This window comes from Amphibalanus amphitrite, unplaced genomic scaffold (genome assembly GCF_019059575.1).
Source record: "Amphibalanus amphitrite isolate SeventyFive unplaced genomic scaffold, NRLGWU_Aamphi_draft 002756F_arrow, whole genome shotgun sequence".
NCBI lineage: Eukaryota > Metazoa > Arthropoda > Thecostraca > Balanomorpha > Balanidae > Amphibalanus > Amphibalanus amphitrite.
The window spans coordinates 1-22170 of record NW_024884126.1 but is presented as its reverse complement, the minus strand read 5'-3'; the positions used below and the strand labels follow the sequence as shown (position 1 = coordinate 22170).

At 54.8% G+C, this 22170-nt stretch overlaps 2 protein-coding genes across 2 annotated transcripts; one reads left to right on the top strand and one right to left on the bottom strand.

Moving 5' to 3' along the window:
* The first annotated feature begins 1120 nt into the window (after positions 1–1120).
* Positions 1121–21985, top strand: LOC122377343 (protein sidekick-like). The gene is made up of 4 exons (XM_043357277.1): positions 1121–1240; positions 5106–5239; positions 6217–6451; positions 20294–21985. The coding sequence occupies exons 1-4, from the start codon at positions 1147–1149 to the stop codon at positions 20398–20400; spliced, it is 570 nt and encodes a 189-aa protein (XP_043213212.1). The 5' UTR covers positions 1121–1146; the 3' UTR covers positions 20401–21985.
* LOC122377342 lies at positions 10061–14360 on the bottom strand. The gene is made up of 2 exons (XM_043357275.1): positions 14075–14360; positions 10061–11032 (listed from the first exon to the last, which is right to left on the bottom strand). The coding sequence occupies exons 1-2, from the start codon at positions 14199–14201 to the stop codon at positions 10098–10100; spliced, it is 1062 nt and encodes a 353-aa protein (XP_043213210.1). The 5' UTR covers positions 14202–14360; the 3' UTR covers positions 10061–10097.
* Positions 21986–22170: the final 185 nt, after the last annotated feature.

Below are 22170 nucleotides of genomic sequence, written 5' to 3'. Positions count from 1 at the left end.
GCTGCCCCGTGTCACGGTGTGTGTGTGGGGAGGGGGGGAAGTAATACAGGTTAAAAGAGTTTCATGGGAGGTTGTTTCCTTTGTTTTTCGCACCTTCCTCTGTTATGTTATTTCATTTTCTGTAGAATGTGTGTGTGTGTGTGTGTGACTGCTGGTAAGAAGAACAGCAGAAAAGTTTGTTGATATGGACTAGTTTGGAGAATACTTGTGAATATTCTTCGGAATACACGTCGGGTAGTTGCTGAAATGGGAGATACGAGTACGTTGGCTATCTTTTAGAATGAAGACTGTGATGTAGGTTGTCGTAGTAAATTGTGTAATGGGATTTTCTAGGTGTACTGAATTAGGTCGACTCAATACTCGAGCGTGGAGTTACGTAAAGACGATATAACGAATTACGAGTATGTCATAATCCGCTCTTGTTCTCAAGTCATATCATGCAATCCAATTATGCAATATGGCACAGAACTTCGGTTCCGTTCTCGAAAGCCCGCCTCTGCCGCGTACCTACATTTGTTCGGTAATTTCTCGTGACCTAAATTAGCTTCCATTCTCGAGGGAAATATGCCTACATTGATGGACATCTTTCGATCCACCCACTGCAGTGGCTTAGAACTATGCGTGATTACAGTAATTGTGACAGTACCTTGACTCACCTGTGGGGCTATTTTTGGTGTCGCGTTCTGCGTAGTTCTTTTGACTTCCTCCCCGATGATCGATGTATGAGTAGGCGGTAGACTGTTGGTCGATGACGGTGTGTGTCTTGCGCGTGCGGTTATTTTTACGTGGTCTGCTTCGTTTAGTTATCAACCGATACAACTGTTCATCGATACCTCTTTCCGTCTTTTTTTTTATAATGATTTAATGATTTTAAGATCTAGCCTGCTTTCCCTGATTTTATATTCCCTGAATTCAGCTGTCGTAGAAATAGGCATGCTGAAACGAAGTCTAGGAGTTAATCCTTAAGTCATTAAAAGCTTCTGCACTGCCCTTGTCTTTTCAGCTCTTCGTTTTCTCCTATATCAAATGTAAACACATCTGGAGATTCTGCTTCCAACTGACTATTTCACTTAACCGCTGTTGCTAACGCGTTTCTGTCGTTTTTTTTTTTCAGAGAAAGCAGAAGCCATTGAAGAAACACTGAGCATGGAGGCGCTCGCTGAGGGGTTCTCAATCGAACACCGTAGCTCACGCAGAAGCACGATGAAGCGCAATACCATCAGTAGGCGGTCTGCTGTCGGTGAGTTGAGGACCTCTGGTCGGCTGACCGAGACCCGCAATTTTGTAATCCCTCCCCGCGGGGGATTAGGAGGATACGGGCAATTTTGTGCAGCAGCCTTATGTAGGATATGGAAGGAATGCTGCATTTCTTTTAGTGGTTTCTTCCAAATGAAATAGCTTATTACTGACCGTATTATCTGAGTCCTGTGATTCTTTTGAATGGTTAACATTTTCTTTTTTAAATAATTATAATTTTTCGTTACCATGCATTAGCTGACTGCATGCTATAAACAAGTAATTTATTTGTATTTCAGGTTAATGTCGTCATATTCCGCATTAATAGTCTGCTTTGTTTTGGGTATGATCATACAACCCCTGGCCACCTCTAGCGTAATGAAACTGGATGGAAACTGGAGGTCTAACCCGAAAGTCTTGCTATCCCTGGTTTACTGAGAGGGGTTGGACAGGCAGATGATGTGAGTAGTACAGACCAGACTGTTGTGGATTTCCTTTTGAACTCTGATGCGGGATTTCCTGATAAAAACGACGCGAACCTCTCACAAAAAAGCTGCAGCTACTGACGTTAGAGTTCAGGATTATACGAGAGGTGTTTCCCTGAATAACAAAAAGTTATCGGAAAGAGAAGTCTGAAGATTTGAGTCAAACTAATGCGTTTACGATCCATTTACGTGTTAAGCACCACCAGATAGCCTTTCTGCAGCTTAGGAAGGGCTCTTTGATTGATAACAGTGAGGTGAAACTTTTTTTCGCAATCAGCGTTGAAAATATAAAAGACACCTACCCTCTATTCGATCGATGTTGCACTGATTTTCCAACCAAAACATTTTACCCGAATGTTGAGTATTGCTGATTCTAGTTGGTTTTGTACAATGCCTGCTAGCAATGTATAAAAAAGAAATAAATAAATAAAAGCATAATACACTGCGGATACGGTATTTTTCCGCACAAGTTCCCACCATCAGAACGGCGTGTGTTTTCCCCGGGCGCGCTCATCTACTGAATGGCCTTTGCTGAACCAGAAGTCCCCCACGAGGGTGTCGGGGGGGGGGGGTCGGGGGGTGACGGGAGGGGAGACTGGCAGCTGCACGCGCTCTGAATGGCCCGTCTGGCGGTCTCAATGGCTGTGCCTGGCCAGTCTGGCAACTGATGACGTGACGGCTACACGCTGAGCTGGACAGATCTGGCAACCGGTGACCCCGGACAGCATCCGGTAGAGGTCGGGGGTCGGGGGGAGGGGTGGAAAGGGGTATAGGATGGTGTGGTAATCGATACTAGTGGCACGTATTGCCCAGGGTTAGCCTGATATTGGCATGGAAATTTTAAAATCATGCTGAAGGCTCTGAAGTAACGAGTGAAAATGTATTTCGATGACCGTTGTGTCATCCTGAAGTGCATATTTTAATCGCAATCGGGTGGTGTTGCTTAGTCAGTAAAATAAATGTTAAATGAATTAATATAACGAAAATGGTTAGTATCTCCCAGTTGCATTCACCTCCCGACGAATTTAAAATCCCTTATGAGATAGGAATTGTGTGTCGTTTCTCAGCCTGACCTCTGTATCCAAGTCTCTCTCTCTCTACTCCTTTCCCTTCCCCGCCTCTAACCTTTCGCTCGCTCGCCGACGTGCCTTCGATTGTGTCCTGGTTACACCATAGACCGCCCGGCGGGCCATCGTCGTAACCGTCGACCAGTCGTCGTCACCGTCATCGCCCCCGTCGGCGGCGGCGCTACCCTCGTTGCTGACCTTTCCGGTGACCTATTGCGCCACTACCGGCTCTCTGGTGCGCCGCAGTCGTCACAGTAGGACGTAACTATCGTCACCGCCCGCCTCCAGATTCTCACGGGGGTGTATTCTCGTGGCGGTGGGGATGACCGTTCCCATCCTTGGTAGTCTCCAGGGAGGAGACTTTCATGGGGATAACCGCCCCTCTCCTGCCCTGCCCAGTAATGTTCCCTGCACCACATCAGTGTTCTCTAGAGAGTTAGCTGAGCCCGTCTCATCCCTTTCTGCCCAGACTATGTATTCCCAAGGGACAGTACCCTCCCGCAGCTGCCGCTCCCCCCCCCCCCTGCCCCCTTGGGTCGGTCAGCGACTAGGCTGATGTGTCCGTCACTCTCAGGGGAGTTCTGGCGTGCCTGCTCAATTGTCCAATGTGATGACGGGTTTCCCCCCCCCCCCTTTGTGCTGGTGGGACGCAGCGATACATTTCTGGAGCGCCAGACACCGACTATAGCGAATATTGAGACTTTTTGTTGATATTGCGTCTCCCGTGCTGATGAAGAAAATTTATTACCTTCTGCGAAAACTGGGCTTTGTTATGAGAAACCGACATTGGTGCAAGCTTTGACCTGACAACTGCTGCAGAATAATAGTTATTTTTGTTTTATTACTTTGGCTCTCTCCTGGCTATTTTTCTTTCGGTCCATTTCTCTCTCATAAATAATGAAATTTATAGTGTACACGTGGCCTGTCACCCATACTTCATTTAAACAACCAGAAATATGAAAAGTAACTGCGACCCAATTTAAAGTTGAACAACGATAAGATCGCTTAGAGAGCACAAAAGACACAAGTTTTCTCTAAACTAGCAGCAAAGTCCTCGATAATCCAGAAATTATTCAGACAATTCAAGGGCACCTGTCGACCAAAGTCATCCTGATAACTTTCGCTCTTCATTGAGTGTATTCCTAATAAAACATGAACTTGTGCGTCAGCAAACACACGTCTGGAATGACGTCATCAAATCTACATCCAGGATAGGAGTCAGTGATGCGCTTTTAATGTCTGGAAATGGGCCAAATTATCTGGCTCGGTGGCTGTCTATAATGGCTGTAGTGTGTTTTGTGATCACCCAGTTTTTTCTCTATTCTCTTGTTTCTATGACGACTGTATCCTGGCGTAGTGTCACGTTGCCGGTAACGTGATCTTTATGAAAACTTATCTAGCACGTTGTTCAAAATCAGAAGACGTTTCTTTGATCATGCATTTGAATAGAACATGTTCTGGGGGACTCAATTTTTAATTGTAGGCAGGGCAAGCCATCGAAAAAAAATGTCTAGGGAAGAAGTGGCCACTTCAGGTAAATCGCATTAGCCATGCTCAGTTTTTAGCACAAACACCCAGCAATCAAATAAAACTACATTGTAGCTCATATCACCCTATCCCTTGACAGGCTGTAACCCAAGTGAGCTCTTTCTACGCCCGAACAGGGCTATTTTCTCTCGTATCCCAACCAGGCCCCGTAGCCTAGCAGGCACTCTATCGCACCATATGGTGGACCGGCCGGGGGAGACGGGATGCCGATACTGCGTGGACCATTAACTCGACAATCTACCGAGCTAGAGATGAGGTGCGGGTGGGATTATTGGCCACAACTTTGACCGGGTGCGCGGCTGAAGATCACAGTGTGTGGGGGCATTGGCGTAGGGTGAACGAACATAAACGAATAAAACGAATAAATCGAATTAAAATAATTGTGGGGGAGAGCTTGGCAGGTATACATATACCAACGATCACATGTATGTAGGAAGTTAATGTATGGCAGGTGATAAAGCTATGTCGTTCTACAAAAGCAGCACGCATAAGCGAAGTTTTATGATGTATGTTATTCCCCTTATGTTCTGTATCGTTTCTTCTGGGGATGGTTGCGCATTGGGCAATGGTTATAACATTTGGTCAATATACCCCATGGTCTCTCTCTCTCTCTCTCTCCTCTCTCTCTCTCTCTCTCTCTCTCTCTCTCTCTCTCTCTCTCTCTCTCTCTCTCTCTCTCTCTCTCTCTCTCTCTCTCTCTCTCTCTCTCTCTCTCTCTCTCTCTCTCTTTCTGTGATATCTAACACCCTCTCTTTCTCCCTCTCCCCAGCGGCAGCCGTACCTCCGAGACCGATGCCCGCCTCGGTTGCCTATAACAGCGACAATGAGAGCAAGTACGACGAAAACCCAGACGACAGCAGCCTGTCGGAAAAACCGTCTGAAGTTAGCAGCACAGACTCACAGGTAAGTGTCCGCACGAGACTTCTGCTCGCTCCCCTACGGGCCTAAATCCCCCCCCCCCCAATTACACAAATACAATACCAGCACCAATTGCAAACACCAACACCAGCACCACTACCTCTGCGCGGTTGGTTCGGCTGCCGATGTAAATAGTCGGGTCGAATGTGAATGTAAATAGTCGGGTCAGCTGTGAATGTAAATGGTTTTCCTGGCCTCGGAAAGAGGCGGGTCATTTGATCGGGGGACGATAGCGTAGTTTCGTAAGCCGACAGACTGCTCAAGTAAGCTGGGTCTCGGCTGAAAGAACCAATTCGGGTTTGGTATTGTCTTCTCAATTTTCTGCCACTCTACTTATGTTCTAATGTGATGTTTCCATCTGCATGCAAGCTAAAGACAAGCCCACAGAGTTTTCTTTTGAGTTGGTGATGAGTTTTCTTTAAGCATTGCAGGACATTGTATGTACATGGCTTCCGTTCAACGATGACTGGATTAATTTCCGGTGAATTTTCAGTAACCTCCCGGGGAAATATCCATGCCCTGGTATATACCTGGAGCCGCTCTTTTTATTCATGGACAATTTTGCGGCTGCTCCGGTCTGACGCCTGACGTTGGAAATTGATGTGCTGCTGGCTGAACTCAGTAAAGGGTAAATGTCGGAAAGTATAGCCGATAACGCCTGACTGGCTCCTGATCTCTGATTCTTGCTCTGATTTGAGGTTCAAAGGCCTTGGTCTGACTTTATGTGTCACTTCTCTCTGTATGATACCAGTATCATGTCTTCCTTAGGCGAACTGATGTGTACTGTATATAATTTAGCAGCGAAAATCGTCAGCGGGGATGCCTCGCTGATAGAAAAAAAAATTGATACGTAGAAACCACGCAAAACTAGTAACCAGACCCAAACCTCCCTGTCCTAGCCTCGTTCAACTCAACCTCCCCCGTCCTGACCTCACATGCCCCCCCCCCCCCTTCTTTTTCAGGGTGACGATGACGAAGATGAGCTTTACTACCAATCGGGCGCGCGCAGCATGGTGGGACACTACACCAACGTCAATGACGTGTGTAGGCAGTCGTGGAAGCGCCAGAGGCCGACGCCCTCGCGCCAGGTGCCCTCGGGGCCGGTCAGGACGGCCGCCACTGCGGGCCCCGTGCCGGGCGCGATTGGAGGAGGCGGGCTGAGAAATTACGCTAGCCATACCGACTCCGAGCAGGAGGGTGAGTTGGGGAGAGGGAGAGAGAGGGGGAGAAAATATAAAATCGATGGAGGATGGAGAGAATAAAGAGAGTAGAAATATATAACAAAGGAAGGGGTGAGAGGACGAGAGCCCGCTGGGAGGAGAATTGGGAGGAGAGAGATTGTAGCTGGAACGAGCGCGGAGAGAGAGAGAGAGAGAGAGAGAGAGAGAGAGAGAGAGAGAGAGAGAGAGAGAGAGAGAGAGAGAGAGAGAGAGGAGAGAGAGATTGGCAGAGCATGAGAGGACGGCGGAGGGGTGGCGCAGGCAGCTAGCCAATATGTCATAGCCATCGGCACGGTATGACCAGGAAAAACGCGGAGGCGGAACTGGCAAATGAGCTGCCTTCTGCGAACTCGATAAGTCGTCGATATACTGGAAGGACAGCACCACACTTATCTGTGACTACACAATTTTAAGTGGTCATACATGTGCAAAGATATCAACACCAATCACGTGACGCGGTGGTGACTGGGGTTGGCGGTGGGATTTGACAGATGTGTGCGCCTCGGTCGACGGCTGCGCACTGCGGTACTTGGGCCCATGGGGCACCCGATACCGAGCTGTTGACGTCATCTCGTTCGCTGACGTCACACCTACCCTCCTTTGTTCCTCCATAGTCTGGTGTAGGTCAAAGACCGCGTGTGTGCGTGGCCGAGGCGACCGATAAAGGACTTCAGACAACGTGGTCGTCTGAATTGTCATTTATCCGTCGCTCTCGTGCTCGCAAAAACCGGACTGTGATTTTGGGACTGTATTCAGCTAGACCGGTTTTTGGTGAGGTGACACATGCCCACCACCCCACCGAACCACGAGACGACGGAGCTGTGGCGCGAGCGGGAGAAGTAAACGGACTCCATCCGTTAACAGAGAATTGCGGTGTGGGAGCCTGAACCCAATGTGGTGGCCACGCTGGGGTTTGATGCAGTCGATATGTATGTATAATAGTGCAGTTTGCGCGTTGTCCGGTGGTATCGCAGCCCCGCGGCCCGGAGCCACATGGCACCGGCCGTGTCGGAGCTGCGCTGCAGCATGAAACACACTGTGCATAATCATTTGCCACACAAACGCTACCTTGGCTGAATAAATAGTGGGCGCGTGACCCTGCCATTGCGACATGACACAAAGCATGACGCCGCGGCCAAGGGCGATCCCCTTGCCGTGTCGACGTCATGTTCGGGAAGCCGCAGTAGCGCCACTGTTGTAGGAAATACGCCCGGAGCAACGGCAATGCAGCGCAGCAAAAACACCTAATCGAGAATAAACACCTAATCGAGAACAGTGAACACTCGTAACCCCACCGCATCCTTGGCTAACTATTATAGTACAGTCGCGCTGACCCGCGACGAGAGGCGTCCCGCACCCTCATCGTGTCGGGATTAGCGCAATGGTCCATGCCGGGCTGGCTGTCATGGCGCATGGCGCCGCGGCCAAGAGTTGATCCCCTTGCCGTGTCGACGCCATGGGCTGGACGCGCAGCACAAGCTGTAGCTAGCGGGAAGCACCGGCAGCTGTCGGGCCGGCATTGGGTCGGGGAATGCGTGCGCGTGTTTGCGCGAGCTGTGACGCACAGCGGGTGGCCGGGTGATCGCCGCGGCATGTACAGTGGGTCTATTTAAGATCTCCAAAGCCACCACGTGGCGCTACGGTCGGGGTAGGGCGAGTCCAAATCCCGAGGGGAGTGGGGTCACCGGTCATTGTGGGGGAAGGAGGGGAAGGGGAGTGACGCGGTATCACGGCGCATGGGGCGTGCGGCGCCGGGAGTGGGCCGCCCAGGGCCGCCCGCCACTGCGCCGAGGCTGAGGGGAGGGGATGATGGTTGCGGGTGCGTTCACTCCGGTATGGTGGTATCCTGTTCACATGTGAAACCAGGAAGAATGCGACTAAAGGGAATCATTATCTCAAACAAACGGGCAAGCGAGAGGCAGCGCCAGTTCCAGCCAAAATGTGGAACAATGATAATTGAAATCTAGGACGTATTTATAGCTTGCAACTATTCGGTCGATAGTTGCATGATATCTTAGGCACTTTTCTAAACTGTCATTTGAGTTGGATATTTTTTTTTTCATTTGGCACGTTCAGTTTTGGTGGGCTTTATCGGTTCAAAAAGCATCAAAATAGAAAACAAGTTGAAATGGCTTCAGAAAAATTACCAAAAAATATTTTCTTTAAAAAATGAAACTTAGCTTAACCGCAGGTTGTTTGAATTAGATAACAGTATTCGTTAGAATTGTGTTTTTCTATTGAAAAACAACCGGTTACATTTATAAGCGAAAATTTTGACTTTATTGGGACTGGGAAGATATTGTGGTCCCCAATATCATCCCAGTCTCAGTGAAGTTCCCCCATTTGGGGAAAGATATTGGGGGAAAATGTCATCGTGCTTGTTGCAGTAGAAGGAAAGGATTTACTTCGTGCCTTGATAAAACTAGGCCCGGGAGTGGGGCTCGAACTCACGACATCGCATTCAGCTCACAGGTCACCCAACCTCGACGCTACGAGCACCTGTCGCCCTTCGTAGCTTGCTCAGTGTTTCGGTTAAAGTTCGGCTGAAGTGTCTGACGTCTGTCAATGCCACGAGGCGAAATCCGAAGTCAATCGTCTGTCCCGGTAGCTCAGTCGGTAGAGCGTTGGATTCCGTGTGGTGAGATCGCACGTCCCGGTTTCGAAAGTCCGGGTTCGAGACGTGACGTGCGCTTGACGTTTTTGAGCCTCCTGACATGGTAATTGGTATGGTTGTGGTTGGTGGCAGGCCGCTGCCAGGCAGTCAGTGAGGGGACCGGCCGTGAGCGGTTATGTGCACACGTTAAAATTTGGACTCTAACTTCTGTCATAGACCAGGAATTGCTTGATCGGAGGGGTCAATGCAATGCAATGCAATGCAGGGTCAATGCAGCAAGCTCAGCTTAGCGGGGACTCTGTCCTTGTGATTCCTTCCATTCAAAAGGTTCGGGCCAAATTTATATTAAAAAAGGGGGTGCCAATCCCGGTTGGGCCGGGTTGAACCAGGTTGGACCGGTGTCTTACACGTTACACCAGGTTGGACCTGTTCTTCCTCATCTTCTCTCAGCGACTTGATTTGCCCTTTTTTGTCTTACCAGCAAAAAAAAAAAATCACCTGCGTGATAATTATTTGCCCAAGGGCGCTCTACGCAAGAAACGTCAGCCGGTCAAAAAACTGTCGAACGATACAATCTTTCTAGTGCTTGAATTATATTCGATGAAAATTTCAGGAGACATAAATAATATTAATCCTTATAGCTACCGGGCGCTCGGAGCATTCGCTGGCATTCCATTGCCAGCTGCATTACCAACATCATATTTGCATTACTTTGGGTGCATCATAGTTGACAGATGTGCCGGTCACAGCAAACCTATGCCTCAATTATTATCCTTTCCTTCCAAGCAGCCAAGCTAACCGGCCGCCCGGCCCACCACCGCGATATGGAACAACGCTGGAGTGCGCCATTTGCCTGCGGCAGTGCCCCACCGCGCCGGGGCTGTTTGACAGGTCACCGCACCGTGACCTCGCCACCTCCCCCCCCCCCCCGCCCACCTCCCCATCGGGCCCAGCTCGGTAGTGGCCTCTCCTTGAATGTTACATGGACTCGACTAAGGCTCAACGCCATCTAGTTACGTCTGGAGATCCTTACTAGATCCACTGTACGGCACGCATGTTGGTAGCGGCATGATCGGGCAGGGCAGCCCCGAGCTGTGTTGTACGCGAAGCAGGGCCGAAATCGCATAGGGGTCTCAACAGGCCGCACCGGGGGATTGCCGACTCTCGCTGCGGTGCCGATGCCCCTGGCGACGGCCTGTAGCCAAAGCGGGGAGGAGCTGGCGGTTGTGCCCCACTCATGGCACTGGGGAGCCACCTCACGCGCCTTGCGGAAGGCTTCGTCGTATTCGCGCCAGGCGAGCCCTAGCCCCGCGCCTGTCAGCTGGCCCACCTGTCGCATGTGAGCCATGAGGCCCGCCGCCGCGGCAGGACGCGATTGTACGTATACTCCTGCATAGCGGAGGAATGCGATGCACCACGTGCCAAAAGAAGTGATGACGCGCGGAGCTCGTGAAGCCGGGCGGAGTTGCCCGTCCACCAACTGGAACGCCTGATTCGTCTCCGCCCGTGCTCCGTCGGCATGGTCCAGCAGCAGGCCGAGGTCAACAAAGCGGTCCTCCACGATTTTTTGGCGGAGGGCGGCCGATACCGTTTCGGTACCATCGCAGACCACTTGTGCGTTACCGAGCGGACTGCTCTCCGGGGACTCTAGTGGGTCGTACGGCGCTGAACCGGTGGGTGCCGGGACGCTGTGGCTGTAGGACGGCGCCGGAGCGGCCGCGGGTCTCGATGCGGCGGAGGCGTCCAGCGCCTCCTGCACCACGTCCTGGATGATGTTCCGAAGCTGTGTCGGGTCGACACAGACCTGAGGCTGACTCTGTGCGGCGGCAGCGGGAACACCGCGGCTGCGCCGACCCGAGCCACCGACATTCGACGGCGTTGATGCAGCGGCGGCGGCTCGACCGCGGGATGGGGCCCGCGCCTTCGGCATCTCTCGTTGGCAGCATGAAAATGAAAAGAGAACACTCCGTCAGAGCATTGGCGTTTATCCACCATCCGACTGCAATGCACATAGCGGCAGTGACAGGCTAATATCATAGCTCTGGAAACATTTCCCACCAGCTTAGCTCAGAGTATCCACAATCTTTATCAAAGCTCACAGTCAAACCTCAGTTTATCCACAACCTGACTGCGGTGCACATTGCGGTAAGCGATAGGCTAATCCAATTGCTCGGGAAACATGGACCTAATGAGTATGGGCTCTTACACAGACTGCACAGGCGGCGCCACGGGCCACGACTGTGAAGCACACTATAGATGCACCTTATGGGGGGGGGGGGGAGAACGGCCAGCGCGTTGATAACGTGAGTAAGGGCTCGCTACCCTACCGCCGAGGAATGGACGCCATCCGAGCCAATAAACTCCTCCGTCGCTGAAAATGACAAACGCAGACGTCTCATCGGCGGTTGACCGCGCAAAGCGCCGTCGGAAGAGGAGGTTGGCGATACGCCTCCGCCGCCGGTGCGCAGTCACAGACGCCGAGCCACGCCGGGAGGAAGAACGCGGCGGCACCTGGAACACGTGAACCTCCGCCCCTGTGGCGCAGAGGCCGAGGACTGGCTCCATGAACCGCTGCATTATAAGCTGCGTGCTGAAACTGACTTGAGTAAGGTCATTGCCACCGATCATCAATAGGATGCGATCTGGCCGGAGCCCGATAGCTCCGCTGGCCCATGCGCGAAACCGATCGTCTGACAACCGACCGCCACGTCAGCCGACCGATTGTACGGCTGCCTGCAGCTCGCAGCGGCGACTGGCCCAAGAGGCGAAGCTATCGCCGAACACCAGGAGCATCGTGCTGGCCAGTCGGAATGCTACAAGTACACAAAGATCATCGCCCCTGGGGTAACATATAACGTTGTTCTAGTCCCACTCTCCGGGCTGATAAAGGCCCGTTGCAGAGTGGCGCCGACATGGCGGGAGGACATATAATTAATTTCTCTCGCAGGCATAAGTCAGCTCCCTTTGCTGGCGGAAACAATCGCCATTGTCAGAGTCGCGCCCGATTGGCGATAGGACAACAAACTATTCCCACTTTGCATGCTGACAACTGTCCATGGCAGAGTCGCGCCCGAGCGGCGAGAGGACATACCATAATATCATTGGTTCTCTGCTGGCTGAAACAAACGCTCGCGTCAGAGTCGCGCCCGAATGGCGATAGGACACAAAACTAGTCCCACTCTGCATGCGACAAATGTCCATGGCAGAGTCGCGCCCGAGCGGCGAGAGGACGTACCATAAGATCATTGGTCCCACTCTGCGCATCATATTTGTCTCACCCTGCTGGCTGAAACAAACCTTCACGTCAGAGTCGCGCCCGAATGGCGATAGGACACAAAACCAGTCCCACTCTGCATGCTGACAACTGTCCATGGCAGAGTCGCGCCCGAGCGGCGAGAGGACATACCATAAATATCATTGGTCCCACTCTGCGCATCATATTTGTCTCATCCTGCTGGCTGAAACAAACCTTCACGTCAGAGTCGCGCCCGAATGGCGATAGGACACAAAACGAGTCCCACTCTGCATGCTGACAACTGTCCATGGCAGGGTCGCGCCTGAGCGGCGAGAGGACATACCATAAATATCATTGGTCCCACTCTGCATGCTGACCACTGTCCATGGCAGAGTCGCGCCCGAGTGGCGAGAGGACATATCATGATATCACTGATTTTACCCTGCGCGTCATGTCGTTTGTCCCACTCTGCTGGCTGAAACAAACGCTCACGTCAGAGTCGCGCCTGATGGGCGATAGGACACAAAACTAGTCCCACTCTGCAGGCTGACAAGTGTCCATGGCAGAGTCGCGCCCGAGCGCCGAGAGGAATAGGTATCATTGGTCCCACCCTGCGTATCATTTTAGTGTCACAATCCGCTGACTGAAACAAACGCTGTCAGAGTCGCGCCCGATTGGCGGGAGGACATAAATGAGCAAAAACTAGTCCTACTCTGCATGCTGACAGATATCCGTGGCAGAGTCGCGCCTAATGGCGGGAAGACACATTAATATACCACCGGTCCCATTATGCGGGCTACAGCAATCGCCCTGTGGAGTTGCACTAGAATGGCGGGAGGACGTCATTACACAATCAGGAGAAAAAAAAAATAACCCGCAACGGCGGGAGCCGAATCACCCACATTTCGTTCCCCAGACCGAGACTCTAACCACTCGGCTACGGCGGCATCCTTATCATCGGCGCCACGGGCCTTGGCAAACAGTTACGCCGAGCGCCCATGCTATCGTCCATGGTCGGACGACGTCACCTATGACGTCAACTGGAGGCGGAGCATGAACGGCGCAACGCCAATACCTCCCCCTAGGAATGGGGACAGCCGCAAGGTGACGTCACGCCGACCGGCGAGGCGAAGCCAATCAAAGCACGGGACAAACCAAACACGGGACCTCTGGCTCTCCGCACCGGCCACGTGGGCCGACCCACGGCGACGAGCGAGAGATAACAACGGTGAGATAACGGCGGCGACACCAGTGGCGGAACCAGGGGAGGGCAAGGAGGGCATTCCCCCGCCCAACCAGCAAAATCATTAGATTACGCGTATAAAACCTGGCACCCTGCATGTATACAGTGCATGCTACCATAAATGTAACCAGTGCATGGAAATAACCATTTCATTGTTATTGAATATTGTTTGCCCCTCCCAAGCCACTGAACTAGATCCGCCAGTGTGTGACGGCAAACCGACGCCTGAATTAAGGCGATGGTCGTTCAGGGGCCTGTCATTTCACAATCTTGGGACAGCTCGAGGCGTAGCCTACGTCGACCAGGTGCACTTGAATCAATTAGCTGGGGTTGCACTAGGGCGAAGAGAGCACGCTGACCCGCCTTGCTCCTGCGTAATTGTCCTGCATTGACCGTCCCGCGGACAACGGCTTCCCCTCCCTGCTCCCAGTCTCTATCGTGGGAAAATTCCCTGAAACAGCCGATGGGGCTTATTGCACGCCATGCGCGTGTGCCCCGCAACCCTTACTGGTAAACGGTGCGAAGCTGTAGAAACCGGCTGGACCTTCGGTGCACCTCGAGGTAAACAGAGGGAACAGATTTGACAGATGTGTGCGCCTCGGTCGACGGCTGCGCACTGCGGTACTTGGGCCCATGGGGCACCCGATACCGAGCTGTTGACGTCATCTCGTTCGCTGACGTCACACCTACCCTCCTTTGTTCCTCCATAGTCTGGTGTAGGTCAAAGACCGCGTGTGTGCGTGGCCGAGGCGACCGATAAAGGACTTCAGACAACGTGGTCGTCTGAATTGTCATATATGTTTGGCAATCACCGACGGGCGGGTGCCGTTTTTTTTCTCTCTCGATTGGTTGGCTGATGCTGACGTGTCGTTGCGCATGCCTTTTCAGGGAACGGTCAGTCATTGCAATGTATAGAAGTTATAAGAAATGTAACTTATCACCCCAGCCAGACCATATGGCATTCTGTCTCAACCAGAAGCTGCGTTCATGTTCATTTTTTTGTCGTAGACTTAATGAGGCATCGAAGGGGCAGGTTAATAGGGGATTTCTGCGCATACCCAGGGTAATGAAAACACGGGAGGTGAACCAATTTCCTGTGGCGCAGGTCGGCGATCCTTGTAATCAGTGGACGAATGGCTGTGTTAGTATGACATAGTGCGTTTCATCAGTGGCATAGTGTCGCCGCTGCTACCCTTATGACCCCCGCAGGAATGGCGTATTGGATGTGCGCACCGCGGCCGCGCACTCAAATGATAGGCTAATTTGCCGTGGAACGAAATTGATGAGAAATTTCAACCGGAAGAGTTCAGTAGGAGGAATGTTCGTTAATTTTTATGACTAAAGAGGAAGGGCTAAAGTGATGTGAACGCAGAATTTCGTTGTAGTTAAGTTTGTTGATCGTTATATCGTTGAAAATCATGAGGCCTAGCATTAGTTCCTCTTGGCAGTAATGGAGATTTTGAGTATTAATGTTCCCCATAACTACAAGACGATGGTGTGGGACTGAGCCGTACTAATGCCATTCTATTTTCCTCTTCTGAGAATCGGGGATATTGGAATTGCGTGCAGCCGTTTTTGAGCTGGATACCAGTTGGAGTATGTTCATTTTTCCAAGCTTTACATAGCTTAACAGATGTAATGGCCTGGTATAAGATACACATCCATCGCAGCTATTTATTGTGATGTTTCTCTCAGAAACGCCTTAGCACCGTTTTATCTTATTTCTAGAGAGTTTTATACCTCATTGCCCACGTTGTTGTTGTTGTTGTTGTTCCCCCTGGGACCTCCTTACGGAGGACCATAGCCGAGAGGCTCCCTATGACGAAGGTAGCCGGCCTCCAAGGCAGCCACCAGGTCGGCGTCCCGCAGCCGCGACGGGTCGACGTAAATGCTGCCAGTTAGCCGCAGGCGGGCGCCAGCGAGGGCCGGGCAGCGGAGTAAGACGTGCTCCGGCACGTCCGCCTCCTCCCGGCACACGGCGCAGAGCGCCGCGGGGCACCGCTTATCGGGGCACTGCAGGCATGCCACGGAGGGGTGGCGGCCGATCCGGTGCAGGTATTGGAGCGAGCGGCCCCAGTGGCCCGCCCTCAACTGGTGCACCGAGATGGCGGCCTCTCGGTCCTCTCCGGGGATGGGGAGCGGCAGGGTGCTCCCGAAAATAGTCTTGAAAAAGGAGTCGGGCCAGTTTTCGCGCCACTGACGTGTGGCCGTCCGATGAACTGCCCGTGTCAGGGACCGAGCGTCCGAGGGCACGGCGCCCTGGGGCAGGGTGGCCGCTTGTTTGGCCAGGGCGTCAGCGCGCTCGTTCTCCGCCAGCCCGCAGTGAGCAGGGACCCACTGCAGGGTCACCTGCCGGCGCTCGGCAATGTCCAGCAGCGTCCTCCAGATCGCCGCGCCGATAGTGGTGGTCTGGGCGGCCGCTCCCGCGCTGAGGAGGCTCAGGGCGGCTCGTGAGTCAGAGCACGCCACCAGCGGGGCGGGGGACGGCTCATCCCGGACTCGCTCCAGCGCCGCCCTCAGGGCGAACAGCTCCGCACGGGTGCTGGAGCAGAGGCCTCCCGCCGCCACCTCCACCTCGAGAGTCTCCCCCGACGCGGTGAAGATGACAGCGCCGCCTCCTCCTCGCCTGACCCCAGCGTCCGCAGAGCCGTCGGACCAAATCCACGTGGCCTGGGCTGGGAGCGCCGCCAGGTGCTGCCGCGCGGCCTCTCGTCGCGTCTCGTTGGAAGAAGCTCGACGACCGCCGGGTCCCACGTCCAGATTGAAGGCGATCGGGCGGCAGGTTGTCCACGGGAGGAGGGGAACCTCGAGGCGCGGCTCCACCGTCACTCCCTCGGCGCCCGCCTCGATCAGCGCCGATCGCCCCAGTTGTCGCCAGCCGGTGGTAGACCGCAGTCGGGTGGGTGGGTCGGCCTCCGCGACGCGGCGAAGAGGGTCGTCCTCCGGCAGGGCGAGCGCTCGGCAGAGCGTTCGCGCGGCCAGCGTCTTCCTGGTGGACCATGCTGAAGGGATGCCTGCCTCGGCCAGCAGGGGATCCCTGGGGGTGGACCGTGGGCATCCGGTCACCACCCGGGCGGCCGCCAGCAGCTCGCGCTCCACCAACTGAACGTGTGACGGGGACGCGGCCGGGAGCCAGGCACCCGCCGCGTATTCAAGGGCTCCCCGGACATACCCGTTCGCGACTGTCCTGAGCTGCGCCTCGCGGAGACCCCAGGTCCGGCCGGTCATCCTCCGCAGCTGTGCCGTCCGCGGCCGGACCTTCCGCCGCAGAGAGTCGCAGTGGTCTTTAAAGTGTAGAAGTCTGTCGAAGGTCACCCCCAGAAGATGTAGGCTGGTGCCACCGGTGACCTGCGTGCCGTTCACCAGGAGTTGCACGCCACGCTCGTCCCTGCTCCGCTGAGTCAGCAGCAGCGCCTGGGTCTTCTGTCCGGCGATGGACATCTTCCAGTGCCTTGCCCATCGGGCCAGGGCGTCGGCCGACTTCTGGGCGCGAGCCACCGCGAGCTCTACGGTGGCTCCAGCGCTCAGTGTGGCCGTGTCGTCCGCATACATCAGGACGTCCATGCGGTCCGAGGCGTTCCGCAGGGTCTCGATAAGGTCCGCCGCCCAGAGCGTGTAGATGGTCGGTGCCAGGACCGAGCCCTGCGGCAGGCCCGCGCGGAACACGCGCTCGCTGCTGTGCGCGCCGTTGACCTCTACGCGGGCCCGCCTGTCGCGAAGGAACCGGAATATCCAGGTCGCGAAACATCTGGGGAGGAGCTTGAGGAGCTTCAGGTGCAGCATCCGGTGATCGATCGTGTCATAGGCACGGGAGAAGTCGAACGCCAGGAGGACAAAGCGGTCCGCCGTCACGCCATCCTCCGGGCCTCGTCTCGGCTTGGGGCGATTCCAGCCATCTTGAACGGTTTGGACCAAGCGGGCCAGACTGTCCTCCGCCGACCTCCCGCGGCGGAACCCGACCTGTTCGGGGGGCACCAGTCGGTCTCGCTCGATGAGGTAGGTCGTCCGGGCCGCGATCATCCGCTCCGCTAGCTTGGCGATGTGACTCGTGAGCGCGATCGGGCGGTAGCTGCCCACTTGTTTGGGGTCTTTGCCGGCCTTCAAGATGGGGATGATGGTCGCCCGTCGCCATGAGGCGGGCGTCTCGAAGTTGGACCACGATCTGTTGATGAGTGCCAGAAGGGTCCGGTAGGCCGTCGGTCCGAGGTGCCGCAGGTGTTCGGTGCATACCTGGTCCGGTCCTGGCGCCTTCTTCGTCCCGAGGTGTCGGATTTGGTCGTGCATTTCCTGTTCGGTGAAGGGTTGACACTGGTCGGTGCGCTGTCCCCTGCAGCAGCACGGGGCAGCCTTGAGGCCGCGGAGCTCCGTCTTGACGATCCGGTCGCGCTTGGGTTGGCGCACGTTTCTACTGACGTGGGCGTACGTGCGGACGAACGCCTCGGCCTTGGCCCGGTCCTCCGCGAGCAGTTGCCCGCAGTCCCCGTTGATGGCCCGGTCTGGGCAGACGTCCGGTGCAGCACCCTCCATCTTCCGCAGGATCTTGGTGACCTTCCCTATGGCTGCCGGCTTGTTCAGCTCTCCGGTCGCCAGTTCGCGGAAGCTCCTTTTCTGTGCTTCGGCCTCCATGGTCGCAACTGACTTCTTGGCTGCCTTCCATCTGGATCTCGCCTCCTCCGAGTCGTGCTCCTTGAGGGCGTCCCTCGCCTCCCGGCGCTCCGCCACCGCGGCCACGAGGTCCGGATCGAGCGCCCATGGCTTGGGGTCGGCGCGCGCACCCCGCGGGACGTGGGCGGTGCTGGCGGACAGGATCGCGGCCACCAGCCGCTCGCTGAGGCCCTCCACCGACAGCGAGTCCGGGCGCAGGTCAGCGAGGGCCGCGTCACAGTCAGCCGCGAACCCAGTCCAGTCCGCCTTGTGAAAGGCCCATCGGCTCTTGCGGATCCTCTTCGGTCGCGCGCCGCCGATCGAGGTGTGGATCAGCTGAGGGAGGTGGTCGCTCCCCAGGTCCTCACCGACCGCCCACGTGCAGCGGCCCGCCATGTCACGGTGGCACATCGCGACGTCCGGGGCGGTCTGTCGAGTGCGGTTCCCGTAGCCGACACAGGTGGCCGCGCCGGAGTTGAGAGTCACCCAGTGATGGAGCTCAAGCCAGTCGTTCACCCGGGTCCCCACCGCGTCCGGTTCGGAACAATTAACATCCCAGACGGGGTGGTGGCCGTTGATGTCTCCGACGGCTATGACGTTGGGTAGCGATGGGAACATGTCCAGAGAGAAGTGGTCTTCCCGCTCGTCCTCAGCTGACAGTCGGGACGGGGGGCGGTACAGGTTGTATATGTTGAGTGATGATGACTCTCTTGAGGGCTGGCCTCGCATTTGGTGCGGGATGATCTTGATGGCGCACCATTCCGTCGTGGTGTCTTGGGGCAGGAGCGGGGACGCCTCGATGGTTGAGTAGGGCAGGCCGTCCCGAACGTAGATGGCGACGTCCCCACCCTTGATCGGTCCGTCCCGTCTCCTGCCCTGCGCCCGTCTTGCGACCGCAGCCGCCTGGTACCCCGGGATGGCGATCTTCCGGCCAGACGGCAGCTGAGCCTCCTGTACCGCCAGCACGTCCACCTTCCTGTCAGAGAGCCAGCGGGAGACCTCGGGAACCTTCTTCCGCAGTCCCTCCGCGTTCCAACTGACGAGCAGTAGTTGGCTTCTGGTGCGGCAGTTGTGGCGATACCGGCGATTCTTAGCACGTCGGCTGTACCCTCCTCGGGGGCCCGATGGGCCGCGGCCGCGCGCCCCGCCACTGGCGCTCGTGGCGGGGCCGTCGGTGTTCAGTTACTCAGCGGACCGGGGGCCGCGGCGACGCGGCTCCCCAGCCCGCAGCAGGTGGTCCGGTGTGTTCGGTGGTGTCGCGGCTGCGGGGCGCCGAGGGTGGCACGTCGGCCATCCGGCGTCCCGCCCGAGGGGGGCATGTGGGATCCGTTTGGTGAATCCGGCCGCTCTCCACGGCCGGACCGGGCAGCTGACGCCGCCCACACCGTCCACCCCGAGAAGGCGGATCCCTCCAGACGGCAAATTTGCCCATTGCCCACGTCTTTTCTACATGCGCGTCATTACCTCTCTTTTTTACGTAAATTGGCGGTGTAATGACCTACCATTAATGGTAACTGAGAATAACGTGAGGCAGGGTAGGTGGTACTGAAAATAACATCCTCTCATCTCTCGCTGTCGTCTTGGGCGTGAATGTGGCTATATAATTAGCCAACGACGTCGGCACAAGGATGGTAGCATGTGTCCGGGTTATTTTTATACCTCCGGGATATCAATGTATCCGAGGGGCACACGGGATAGACGATACTCCCAATGAACCAATGAATTTAGCGACCAACATGTGATCGCGTCCGTGTGTGGGTTGGTGTGTGACGTGTGTGGGTGTGAAGGTGTTCATGGTCGAGGTTTTTATTGTCTGCCACTGAGCACCGGATACACGACAATTTATCTTTTGGGGAGGTCAAACGATATCTGATATGATATCGTATGACACCCTGGTAATTTTTGGGATCTTGTAGTCAAAGACTTTGGGTAATACGGGAGACTCTTTGAAACTTACGGGACTTCTCGTTATTCTGGGGACTGTCATAACTCCAGGGATTTCTAGGTAGCTAATGAAATTCCGTATATGATTCCCCGTGACCTCTCCTGACCCCGCCTGACCTGGTGCGACCCGATTTTTCAGGTTCAGCGGTGATGTCGCTAAATGGAGCGGAAGTGGTCGTGAACAATCGAGCCGGCAGTCGAGCCCCTCTCGGCTCTGGCGCCAACGGCTTCTCCAGCTTTGTGTAGCACATGCCGCCCGTAGTGAGGAAGGACATGCGGAAGGCCCTGGTGACTGGAAGGCTGGGACGGATGGAAGGCCCGGCTGAAGAGATTGTCCCTTGAACTCTGGTAGTAGGAGACGAGGTAGGACGTGAGACAGGGCGTCAAGAAGGCAGGATCGCAGTGATGGTGGTGATGTGGATGATGATGCTGTCAGTAATGGTGGAGTTGATTGGTTGTTCAGCAACACCTACAGCAACGCTTACGACAATCTCTACAGCATCATCATACGTCACTACCAGCCAGTAGGGTCCTAGCTACAACTGCCCTGTCTACAACCAACCTGCCAGCCGTCTCGCCCTCTTCCCCAGTACCGTCCCGTCAGAGGCCTTCCGTCTTACTCACACACACGCATACAAACGTGCGTGCCCTCCTGTGATACACACTGCCCCGTCCTGCCCGCCAGAGTCTCGCTTGTAGTAGAGTTTGTGTCTTGTCTGGCGTGTCTGCTTGTCTGCTGGCTGTCTGACTCACCCGTGAGTGTCTGCGTTGGCGGCCGTCTGCGTTCTGCGTAGTAATGCGTGCGTAACGACGTCTGCGTCGCGTTGCGATGCCTGCGTATGTCCGACAATATGCCGATATCTGCCCTGTCGGGACATCGCGGGGGCGGCAAGCGGCAGCCAGCCCATCTGTAGTACGCCGCTGAGTGCTGCCTGCCGACTGACTGAAGAACTAGCTGAAGGGTTGTTTGCGACTGTGCGAGCCCGCAGAAGTGTTTGTATAGTTCCTTTGGACGTGGGCGCCCGCTGTGGCTTGAAGGGATAGGGGAAGGATGATGGGCAAGCCCGACTTTAGAGCGGCTTTAGAAACTACCAGAGACCGTTTTGTACGTCGGAGGAGGGGAGAATCATTGAAAGACTGCGTGGGTTTGAAAGAGACATGTGAATGTAGCGTCTGCGCATTTGGTCAGCCCCCGCTGTTGTATGTATGTAGTGGTGTATCTATTCGTGTCTCAATCTGTATCGATCATGAAAAGCTGCGATTGGTTTGAACACCGCTAATGATAGAACTCATTAAAGACAGACACGGGCATTGCAGCTTGACTCGAACAATTTCCTCGCGTTCGCATTTGTGTGTTTTTGTTTGTGTGTCTGTGTACTTTTGACGATGTCGTTTCACAACTAGCGGCAGTAGCGAATCTCTCGAACTCGGTCTGATTAGTCTGTGAACCAGGCCACTGTTCTCTGTCCCAAGTGTGTTTACTCGCGACGTCCCAGCCAATCACGCGTCTTTGTGGTCGATTCTCGCCACTAATTTTTGACACACTGGGGGGGAGGGAGGGAGAGAGAGAGAGAGAGAGAGAGAGAGAGAGAGAGAGAGAGAGAGAGAGAAGAGAAGAGAGAGGGGGGGCTGACCACGGAAAGGATGACCTTCCGTGTTTGGGGGCAGCCGTCTGTTGCCAACTCCGTTGCCAGGCGGCTGTCGGCTGTAGTCTCTCGTCCAGGGATGTTTGAGACACGGAACACATACTGTGTTTCCCCGAAGTTGTGGCGCCGTGGATTGTCGTGTGAGTGAGTCTCTCTCTCTCTCCTCTCTCTCTCTCCTCTCTCTCTCTCTCTCTCTCTCTCTCCTCTCTCTCTCTCTCTCTCCTCTCTCTCTCTCTCTCTCTCTCTCTCTCTCTCTCTCCTCTCTCTCCTCTCTCTCTCTCTCGCTCTCTCTCCTCCCTCTCTCTCTCTCTCTCCTCTCTCTCTTCTCCTCTCTCTCTCTCCTCTCTCTCTCTCTCTCTCTCTCTCTCTC